The 12,204-nt window shown below is 28.6% G+C and overlaps 2 protein-coding genes and 1 long non-coding RNA gene across 9 annotated transcripts in view; 1 reads left to right on the forward strand and 2 right to left on the reverse strand.

The window, feature by feature from the left end:
* LOC128393808 (serine-rich adhesin for platelets-like) overlaps positions 1-12,204 on the reverse strand; it is a 29,352-nt gene that overhangs the window by 7,648 nt on the left and 9,500 nt on the right. The window contains exon 1 of one of the 7 annotated variants that reach the window (XM_053354021.1): positions 4,160-5,058. The exons of 4 other annotated variants lie outside the window; for them this stretch is intronic. Coding sequence is in view for 2 of the 3 variants with exons in the window: in XM_053354026.1 (XP_053210001.1) it covers positions 146-181 (36 nt within the window). In the remaining variant the exon portion in view is untranslated. Of the gene's footprint in view, positions 1-145; positions 470-4,159; positions 5,059-12,204 lie in introns of those variants that run through there. 2 more of the 7 variants (XM_053354026.1, XM_053354020.1) reach the window with 2 other exon arrangements.
* LOC128393816 (ras-related protein Rab-32-like) lies at positions 7,038-8,441 on the reverse strand. The gene has a single exon (XM_053354034.1). It carries the CDS (start codon positions 8,033-8,035, stop codon positions 7,382-7,384), a length of 654 nt encoding a protein of 217 aa, XP_053210009.1. The 5' UTR covers positions 8,036-8,441; the 3' UTR covers positions 7,038-7,381.
* Positions 9,139-12,094, forward strand: LOC128393822 (uncharacterized). The gene is made up of 3 exons (XR_008326267.1): positions 9,139-9,552; positions 9,671-10,817; positions 10,973-12,094. It is a non-coding gene; the product is annotated as an uncharacterized LOC128393822 (long non-coding RNA).

Consider the following 12,204-nt stretch of genomic DNA (forward strand, 5'->3'; position numbering starts at 1 on the left):
AAGTTAAAGAGAAAATACAAAATGACAATTAGAAAAAAAAAGTAAAAATATAAAAGTAAAAAAAGAAAACAATCAAATCAACAGGTAGGAAATATAAGGAAAGAGGGAAAAATGCGTAAACACAACAATTAGTAAATTGTCCAACCTCGTGAATAACAAGACTTGAATAAAAATGAACCATGTTAATTAAGTATCAACATGATGGAGACACTAAATTAAAAAGCAGCAAATAAACAAACACATTAAATGTCAACAAACTGGACACACACAATCATTGTAGACAATTAAGAGATGACCAAAAGATAATAATAGAGGGAGACTTAAGTGAGAGGCTTGATGATGGTCAAGCCGGTGGACAGCAAAACAACAATTTAAATCAACTATTCAAAGCAGAATCAAGAAACAAATTAAACTCTGTTTATTGTATCATCATCACAATAATAAAAATCATCATGATTAAAACAATAAACGGTTGACGGATTTGCACCTTGATGGTCACACCCTGGGGAGGAGAGAGAGAGAGAGAGAGAGAGAGCTAAGTATATCATCATCATCATCACAATTAATAAATTGCTGTAAGAAAAGCATTCTTATCATAATTTAATAGTAACATCGTCAGCAATTTAATTTTAAGTAAATTAACTCGACCATAACAGTGAATGATTAATAAGAAAAAATGATTTTAATAACAATTACTATACTGATGATAATAGATTGTTAATTGTTATCATGATTAGGATGGAGGAGTTAAATGATGATGGTTAATTGTAATAATAATAATGATCAAGATGGCCTTTAATTGTTATCATCAACCTCACCCTTGTGTTGTTGGCCCATTGTTATCAATAAAAAAAAGGGATAAGAATTTAAATTGTTGCATAAATTGTTGTATTATTATTACACCATTAATATTAAACTAATGGTGTAATAGTTGTTGATTGTAAGTAATAAATAATACTTATTGTTGTTGTTGATTATGGTGATTGGATATATTGATGATAAACAATCAAATTTAAATTGTGATTGAAAAATGATTAACAGCAACGTGAAAAAGGTGTTGATACCAATCAGGAAGGAAATGAAACAATTGAAATTAACTAATTGTAATCATGATAAGATGCTCTGTCATTGTAAACAACAATCAACTATTGGTTATTAACTTCCGTAATTTAGTTTGATTTACCTTCTCGATTACAATTAATAATCGGTGTTGATGATGAGTAGGAAAAAAAAAGACCCAAAGAAATTGTGATTTTCCTGAATTGACCTGATTCCATTTTTTTTTATTAATTGTTGATGATACAATTAATTGATTAATCATAAATAGGAAGAATAGATTGTAATCAAAAGTGATAATAATAATGATGAAGCAAATTGTAATTTAATTGTAGTAAATTAACAAATCAACAAAGTCACTGTGATTCAGTTGATTTCTTGATTATCATTAATCATGAGAATTAATTATTTCTTTAACTAATTTAATGTTATGATACAATTGATGATCTAGTTTATATAAAACTGACAGTAGTTGACATTTAATTGTGGCAACAATTAACTTTATTGTAAGATGAAAATTAGCTCAATTTCAGGTTAATCGTTTTGTAAACTTTTACATGTAATTTAAATGATTACATAAAAATAACAATTAAGAAAAGGAAAATTGTTACAAGTAATAGAGTTAGTTAATTATTCATTAGTAGATTAAACAATTAATAAATTAATCATACTAATCATTGATTCGCAACACGTTTACTTAATTAAAAATAGCAACAATTAAGAAACATGATCAAGCCTTAAAGGTGAATGTTGAAAAAAATCCCATTCAAATTCAATCGATCACAAAGATTATAATTAAGATTGTAGAGATTTAATTAAATCATTAACAATTTAAGGTTAATCAATATGTATAAATAAAATTGTTTTTCCCTATTTAATGATTCAATTAAAAGGTAACAATTAATTAATCACTTGAGATTAGTGTTAAGTCCCTGGTATATTTTTGGAGGGAAAATTTTTGATGAGAAAACAAGAAAAAAAAACAACTTGATGTTCAACTTTAATTAATTGATTGTTAATCAAACAATCAAGTGTTTAAAGTACATTTTTACAACTACATGTTGTTAATTAATGTCTTCAATTAATAATTAAATTCAGTTATGATGGATAATCATAAAGGAGCCAAAAAAAAAAGGGTAAGTCATCAACTTTGGTCAGAATTTGAATCTTATTCTTGATTCAATCCCTCCAGAGGCTCATTCATCTTAAAGTTTGACTAATTGCAATTAAAATCGACTAATTGTTCAATCTGTTCAGATTTGAAAGTGTAATTTAATGTACCTTTAATTGTTAACTGATTAACTAATTACCACAGTGACCAAAGTGATCCACAAACATAAAGACGAACTGATTAAATAATATACAGGGTGATTTGACCATAGGTGCCGGCGTTTGATTGTTAATAACTTTTTTATTTCTACGATTTTTTTATCAAGAAGTATAGCAAATGAAAGAGCAAAGTCTAATTAGAAAGATAAATGGATTTAAAAAGTTATGACTTTTGTCCCTTTTCAGAAATTCGAACTGTCCTGAAAACACCAAATCCTATGCTGTGTTTTACCATAGTGAAAACTATCAGATATTTGGGCATTTTAGTAGGCTTTATTGTATCGGTCAATATCTTCTAAGTTAAAGATGCTAATAGGATTTTTTTATACAGAGCTGTAGCTAATGAACTGAGCTATAATGTGCAATTAAAATCTGAGCTCAAATTCTGGTTTTAAAATTCTAAACTCTTATTCATACAGAAAATTTAAAAAACATCGTCCAGGATAATCGAATTTCTAAAAAGGGACAAAAGTCATAACTTTTTAAATCACATTTATCTTTCTAATTAGACTTTGTTCTTTCATTTGCTATACTTCTTGATAAAAAAATCGTAGAAATAAAAAAGTTATTAACAATCAAACGCCGGCACCTATGGTCAAATCACCCTGTAAACATAAATGATTGACTTACACTAATAACATGAGCTTGCAATCGACTAACAATTAACAAATTAATCCTTAATCCATCACTAACCAGGAACAGAATTAGCTACTTACTATTAACAGATTAATGTTAAAGTTTTATTGAATTAGAATATCAAAAATAACAATAGAATGTAATTCAAATCAAACACGTATAATTAGTGTTCTCTTATTCATATAACTGTTGTTAACTGAACAATCAGATAAATTAACAAACAATCATAGATAGGAAATGTAACAGAAACATCAATTAAACGGTAATTGTGATAATGGGAATGATTAAATTGATAAGGTAAACAGAATGACGACCATGACCTTAAAATGAAATACATGATGTATATGATATTCAGAAATGGAATTGAAAATAACGAGTAAATATTGTTAATTACGAATAATCAACTGATCAATAACAAATGATACAAAGTCAATTAGATGGTTAAAGATACTCTCTTTCAGTGTGATCACAATTTACTTCAAAATGACCTTAATTATAGTTAATTAACTAACTGGTTAACAGGTTATGAGTTTTAAAATGAAAATTTCAACAGCCATGTAATAGATCAAGGGTAGGGTTAATCTTCATCTTCATCTTCATCCTCATCATCATCTTTCAGGTTAATTTCCTCTTCTTCTTATAGTTAATGATTTTCAGTTTTTTCTTAGCTTCTGAATCTTTATCCTTTTCTTTTCTTGATTATTCTGAATGAAATTATCTGAAAAATCATGTTAAATAGAGCACCTAAGTCTCAAAAGTGATCATCATAATGATCGTGATTATAATGATGATGATGATGATAAAGATTCATCATCATTACTCTTGAAATAACTAGATTGTTATGTCTATAAAATTAATTGTTTTCGTCTCAATGTTAACTTTTCACTGTTAAAGATCAAGTCAATGAAACCATGAAAATGGCTTAATTGTAATCATCATAAGTAACAACGATGATGATCATGATTCTAATGGTGATTATTGTCAATGTCTAACAATTAATGCTGCTGATACGTAGTTTTCATTTGGCTTCAGCTCTTCATCATAATTACAACAATTAACTGTCAATACATTTCCATCTACAAGGTAAACAATAAACAAATTGAACTGGTCAACAAACAAAAAACATATTAATAATTACCGGACAATCAGGATAATCCAATAACAATCACAAATGAAAATCACAATAAACATATAACACAAATGAAAGTGTATTTGAAAATGAGATGATCACATTAATTACCAATCAACTGATGGAGATTAAACAATAATTAATGATGATAACGTGTCAAAATTATGATGATGACGAGGAAATGATTTAAAAACATTGTTTCAAAATGAAGGTAACTCGTTTCATCTTCATACCTGTAAATGACTTTTACTTTGCCATTGAGATTAACATTAAGAGTAAAAATGAAGAAAAAAAAACTTAATTGTTCACTAACCGTGAACAATTGACTCTAACTTTAATCATCAACTCTAATCCAGTTAATCCCAAGGGCAGTTAACCCTATCAGTTACTACCCATTTTAAATTGAACGTATCATCTTCATCTTCAAATCAACTTTCATCTTGTTTATGTCAACTTTCAATGTGGTTTAAGTGAAAGTGATGATAGACATATGAAGATGATGATGGTCAACATTGTAATCAAATGTTGTCATCGTAATGTTAACACTATTTATGGTTCTTCTTCTGGTCATCTCTCATTTTTGATGGTCAAACAGTAGTTACTCTTGTTTAGAACTTTTTTTTTCTTTCTCTCTCCAGGTCTCAATTTTTGGTTCTGCTTCTTGACTTTTTGACACTTCAACACAATAGTTGTAAGGGTCATTCGGGAAATTCAAATAATCTTTTTTCCCTCATGTTCATCAAAACATCATCATCATTAAACTTATCTTCTTCTTCGATGCATCAATAACAATAACACTTCTCACACCGTTGTTGGTGGAAGGTCAATGTCACTGAGAAATAGGAATAAAAAAAGAGTTAGTCTCATGAAGGAAAAGATTTTTTTCTGTCAAACTAATCAATAAAAAAGGAAAATATAAAATATGAGATAAATCATCATCTTCATCAAGTGGGAAGAGATGAAGAATAGATGAAGAGAGAGAGGGAGAGCTGATTTAATGTCTACAGAGATGAGAATGATATTAACCAACCATTAATTCTGATGATGATTAACCATCAAAATATTTCGAATCATCATCACTTGGAGTAGAGTTAAAGATTTATGGTTAAAATCTTATGGGTGAGTCTGTAATAATTTCTTCTCACTTATTATTGAGAATGGAAAATCAGTTCAAACGTATACTCATTCTGAAAGAGAATGAGGAGAAAAAAGATGATGATGATAATTAAGAAACAATCAGCTTCCGAAGTATCCTAATTATCTTGACAAGTTAACAGAATTCAAACTATCCCAATAATAATAATAATCAACTGTGGCCAGAAGCTTAATCACTTGGAGATAACTTTAATTGTGGAATCAACTGTTGGTCAAATCTTGATTTACGTTTCCATTATATTGCTATTTTCCAATTAATAATCATCCTCATTTCGCGATAATCAAAATCAGTTCAGGTTCGTCTAATTTTGACTTCGCCTCTCTCGCCATCGTTGCTAATTTATCACTTGATTTATTATAAATTATTCACCAGAAAGGTAAGGTAAGGCTCCTCAATTAACTATATTATGATAATTATGATAACTATTGAGGACAATTTTGACACAATTAACTGGTAATACGATCACAGTTAGAGTACATTAAAAAAAGTAATACAGGTTAGAGTGTTGGTTTAAGTTGATTGACATTAGATTAATGGAAACACTTTGGATCTTTTGATCAAGATGAATTCAGAATATGACAATTATCATCATTATCTAACTTTAGAAAGTTTCATTTCATGATAATCACGCTAATTCTGTCAGTAAGTTTTAATTTGTTCAACTAAAATTAATAATAATAATTAATATCAATAATGTCGAGCCAATGAATATTTTGATTATTAGCAACAGTATCAAGACCCTCCAAGTTGATTAATTATCATTTATATACAAAGTCATCAATTTGATAATCAAGAAAACGTGTTGTAATAGATTAGCTTACATGATGATGGTAAATATAATAAACTTCATTCTGAATGAGTAGTAATCATCATGTGAGGTTGATAATCAGGATATAAGAGTAAAGAAACTCATCATTTGAAATGGATAATAATACAATCCGCATCATTGAATTTTGGTTTTTCTTTCATCATCATTATCATTATTTCATTTGGTTTTTGGTCTCTGATTTTGATACATTATACAGGCACAAGAGAGAGAGAGAGATATTAAACTAGTAGTTATAAGTAGATTAATTGAAGAATTAGCTAAACGATTGGATTACATGGTTATCCCTTTTCAATCTGGTTGGAAAGAGAGTAGAAAGAGATTAATTCATTTTCTCTTTCAGTACAAACGGATTGTAACTTAGATTGTTGATTAATCAGATACACATGATGATCAAACACTCAACCAGAATTAGTAACAATCAATGAAACATAACACAAGAAATATAAGATAAGCATTTGATCAGAAAATACAAAAGTCACATACAAGATACACCAAAATGATGGAGTAACAGCAAAGAAGATGAGAAATTGAAACAAACGAAATCAAGAAGCACCTTCATTGATCATTGATAAAACAACTAATGAATGGAAAGAGAGACAAAAGATAAAACTAATTAAAAGCATATTGAATGTGAATACACCAAGAATTAGATAATTATAACAACAAATCAACCATATTGGTGCTGATAAGAGTCACAATTAAGTCTAAATTAAATGAAACAATCGACATTTAACTGACAATCAAGTTAATTGTTCAAATAAATTGAAGTAAAAGTGAAGAAAGATGAACAATAGATTCTCATGAAATCTTCAGGTTGATTAGACAATAAAAAGAGAAAATGATCTCAATTTTTCACTTTCTCTCCATAATCAGGTAACCATTAATTTTGGACAATCTATTAATTGATTATCTTAATTCATGTTTCCTTTTTAATGATAATGTAACACAATGTTCTGAATATAAAGAGGAAGACGTTATGGTGAAAAACTAAAGGGAGAAACATCAATAACAATGGCGAAGGTGAAAAAGGAGATATGATAATTAAATGATTATTAAAGTAAAACAAGTAGAGAGAGAGAGAGAGAGAGAGAGAGAGTAAGGTCATTATGATGAAGATTCGAATTAGATAAACGGAAATGACCATTTCGAACGCTCAACATATTGTATATTTTATAAGCTGATTGTAGTTTAAAAACAAAAAGGTAACTGGGTGAAGATGGACAATGGTCACTGTGGGTATTGTGGGTCAACAGCATGACTTTTTTGTCTGAATATCATCTTGTCGGGTTATTTTGATACTTTCGTTAAAATTATCATCCCTGTCAAGGGAACTCTGTTTTTGCATGATCAATGTTATCAAAAATTGAGCCGCTTCATCAATGTTTATATTTTCTTTGGCCGAAGTGTAAAACCAACCCTCAATCCCATGATCCCGACAAAAGGAGTCCAAAAAAACGGTATCCTGAGCCCATTCTCCTTTATCCATGTCACATTTGTTCAATAAAAGGACGGTGGGTACTCTTGACCCATCAGAAAGGGTTACCTTTGAATCGAGGTCGGCTTTCCATTTGGGAATAGCATCGAGTGTTTGTTTTCGGGTGACATCACAAACGATAAATGCACCAACTGCTTCTTTATAATAGACTCGGGTCATATTACCGAAACGCTCTTGTCCAGCTATGTCCCATAATTGTATTCGAACAATCTTATCGTCACTCCATTTAACCGCTTTAAGAGCAAAATCAACACCAATAGTTGATCGGTAATTAGTCGAGAACAATTTGTGAACATATCGTTTAACAAATGATGTTTTACCAGAGGCGATTTCCCCGATAACCAATATTTTAAATAGATACTCTTTGCATTGATCGGCTGCGCCGTTGTAAAAAGTTGAGGTCATACCCGAAAGTTGATAATTTGTGATTTAATTAATAATAATTACGATGATGATGATGATGATGATACTACTATTTACACAGAATAATAACTTATCAAAGAATATTGATTTTCTCTTCTTCTCATAGATGCTGTCACCTTTCAAGAATTTTGATAAGATGCACTTTCACTTAAACATTGAACAAATTAATTACAATTAATGATCAGATTGATTAAAAATTAACAACAACAATCAAAGGGGAATTAATGAGCAACAAGAGAGCGAGAGAATCGCAAAAAAATGAAGATAAACAACCTGAGGGAGCAAATCAGATTCACTTTGAAATTAAATGACCAGAGGTGAAAAAAAGTGATGCAGATGAAAAGTGATGATGAAAAGATGAGGATGATGTTGATTGTTGTTGTTAACCTTTTCAATTGAATTACAAGGTAACCTTGTTAACTTGGAAAACAATGGACACTCATTGGTGTTTTTTTCGTCTCACTCTCTATCTAATCATCATCATCGACATTTCTCTTACTTTTTCCCTTTCATTTCTCTGTCTCTCTCATGATCATTGTCAATTGATTTCCCTTTAATTAATCTCCCTATGAACTGGTTAACAATAACTGCCATTAATTTGATTGTAATCAAATTAGAAGATTAAACGATTTACCTGTGTTTAAATTGCTCTCTTTCTTTTCGTTTCTCTATCACAACAATTAACACCCATTCTATTGTTGATTAATCTAATTAACTCTTTTAATCATTTCTATTAATTCATTTTCTAATCATTTACAAATAACAATTAACCATCAAGATCCATTTTAAGTGTTTACTTGTGATCTAAAAATTACTTATTCTTAACAATTAATCATTACAATCAATTAGCTAATCAATGATCGTCTATTGTCAATTCAGTTTCAATAGCTCACCTAATAACAAATTGTTTAATTGGTAACAATTTAATCAAAGGTTTGATATAATATAATTAGTTAATTATCAATCAGAGTACAGAATAAAAATTATTAATAGATACGAAAAAAATTCACATTAATCAGTTAGATAATCAAATTGTTAATAATGAAATTTTTTTCTTCATAATTATAACCAAAGTTATGATTGAAAGTATATTCAGAATGAAAATTCAAACAATTACATGAAACGTACTCAAAAAGTGAGGGTTATGAATACATAGAAATGTTTACAATTGAAACAACAATAACAATCAGCTGATATAATCAAGTTTTAATTTATTATTATCAATTGAACAATCAATTTCCAACAAACAGTAATCAAAAAACGATCTGAAAAAACTTCACTCTACCATAACATCCTATTAATTTGTTCATTTTTTTGTGCTCATTTATTTACACAGTTTCAAAATGAACGTCATGTGTGTTTAATTTGCTGGATATATCAATTATCATCAACAAGAGTAACAATAACAACAAATTGCAACAATTGTGATAACCTTTCACGGTTAATGATTAAACTCACCATCGACTATTCATTTCACAATTAACTTTTTCTTCCCTTGAGTAGGTTTAATCGAATCGCTCATTTTTTCATCACAACTTAATAAACTTTCACTTTTCTTCGTATCGTTCATATCATTAATACTCTCAATTTTCCTTTCTTTTTTCCCAAATTCGACAGGTATAAACAACAACAACAACAACTTACGCCTGACTCGTTGGCACCATTTTGGACCCGTTGTGTCAAAGGAAAACATTACAAATCCAAGAATGAGTGTAGAGGCAAAAAACAGCACAATTAAAAAAAAAGGAGAAAGTGATTAACTAAATCAACAAAACGTTTGTTTAATCAAGAATCAGCTTCTGTTATTTTACAACCATCATTAAGTTTGAGTGGTGCTTTTGTGAAAAGTACAATCAAAAGCGGATCAACCGATTAAGGATTAGTAACATTTGGGTCTATGAAGATAATAGGAAAATATTGAGATGATTTTTATATTGATAGTGATTTTATAAAACTATTGTCTTACCTACGCAATCAACTGATTATTTGCTGTTTTTTGTTGTTGTTGAGATGAACCCGAAAACTGTTAATCAATGTAAGGAATCAACTAAAGATGAACAGATAAAAGGTGTGCAGTAATTGACATTGATAATAATGATGAAGATGATTAAAATTATATGATAATAAGATGAGAATCTGTATTAGTTCAGGTAAATTCAAAGTAATCAAGGTAAAAAACCAAGGCGTTGTTAAACTAGAAACTAAATGAAAAGGCAATAAAAACAAACTAATAAGCAAAAGTTAATACATTTCATGAAGGAACCAACACCATGATGATCAACATAATCATCATCATCCCAACAAGAACCAAAGTAGCACCAAAATTTTGCAATATCAAGGAAAAAGAGGTGCAGTAATCAAGACTAATAACTCAGCATGCAATTGATTGTGATGTCGTTGATTCAGTGGAAAATTATTGAAATGATTAAGTAGATGAAGAACGGAACTGTAATCATGATGATGATTAACTTTTTTTTCTCCTTTTCTTAATCATTTATTTGCTCATTTAAAAAAAATTCAACTCAATTGCCTCCATGTTTATCTCAATTTCCTCAATATTTTTCATTTATTTTCAATCATCATTATGGGCAAACATTGAATTCTGTTGAAAGATTAAGGGAATGACAATAATAATCAATAAATCAACAAGTTACCGATTACACGGTTTCCAAACAATTAATCATCTTTACTTGTTACAAAAAAAAAGATTCAGATGATTAGTCCCAAAAACCCTTGGTCAGTTATTGTGGTCAAGGATTAACAGGTAAGATAAACAAATGATTGGACAAATATAATATTATTTTTCACTTGTTTAATTGCTTCAACTTTACAAACAATACAAAAGCACAACAATCAATTGTTGTTGAATCTTTTTATCCTCTAATCTTAATCCTTAATCTTATCTTCATCATTATTCAGGCCTGATGATGATAAATTCATCATATTCCAAGTTGAAGAAACATGGTCACAATCAAGAAGAAAAAAAGAAAACAACAAATTCATTTTAATATGTTAACCTCATTAATCTTAAGTTAATCTTTAAGGCATCTCACCGAGTTATCCGTAACCATTATCTTTCACACTGTTGATGCTTTTTTGGAAAAAGATGAAGAGGAAGATACTGATTCTGATGATGATGATAAAGATGAACATCAAATAAGGATAAAAGAAAGAGAATCATATATTTCTCTTTCTTCCCTCAGATGAAAAGGTAAAAGGCTAAGCTTTTCATTTTAATGGTATCATGTTTACAATCAGTTTTAATACATTTCTATTATAAAACTATCAACGATTTGTTTTAAGGATTTAAAATGTAAGCCAAATGATAAGGTAAAAATAAACATCAACAATAATCATCTAAATTATTACGATTATCGTTGAAACTTGTTCCCGCTCATTATTGTTGATCAACTTTCTGTTTAAATATCTACATGGTGAAAAAAAAGGATCAACATCTTATTAAATTGTTCAATAGTTTAATCATTTATCATCATTTGGGTAAGCGGATAAATACAATTGGATACCATTACCAGTAATTAACTATTAAAGTAACAGTAATCAACGTTAACCATGATAATGATGATAATCATCATGACGATAAACATGATATACTTATAAGAGACTTATCTTTGATTAAATGTAATAGTTGTATATAAATGATATTATTAACATGATGGTTAATCTTTATATAAATATAATCAATATGATAATATTGATCTCTCATCATTTGGTTTAATAATCAACAATGAATACATTCAATAGGTAATATCTGAAAGGATTTAGATTAAATCAGATAATTGTTAACATTGTAAATCAACTTGTCACATTGTTTATCATATAATTAGAATCAGAATAGATTAATTTTGTTTATGTATTTTAATCACAGGTATAAATTAGCATATTATACATGATTAATTTTCATGATAATGGGTAATGAACACATGAAAATAAAAATGGAAAAGCTCAGAAAATTATTAATAAGAGTTAACAATTAAAATGATGATATAAATTGTGATTAAAATTCATGATAACCATGTTGATGATTGTGTTTTATTGATCATGGTTGTAATTGATTATTGTTTTCATATCGTCAGATAATAAAAATGTTAAGGTTAAATTGTTGTTCAATTGTTGTTGTTGTTTCAATTTCT

The sequence above is a fragment of the Panonychus citri genome, unplaced genomic scaffold (genome assembly GCF_014898815.1).
Source record: "Panonychus citri isolate SS breed McGregor unplaced genomic scaffold, ASM1489881v1 Contig00138, whole genome shotgun sequence".
Lineage (NCBI taxonomy): Eukaryota > Metazoa > Arthropoda > Arachnida > Trombidiformes > Tetranychidae > Panonychus > Panonychus citri.

Excerpts from the sequence above, each read along its gene's own strand:
- LOC128393816 (XM_053354034.1), bottom strand. The coding sequence starts at position 8,035 with ATGACCTCAACTTTTTACAACGGCGCAGCCGATCAATGCAAAGAGTAT.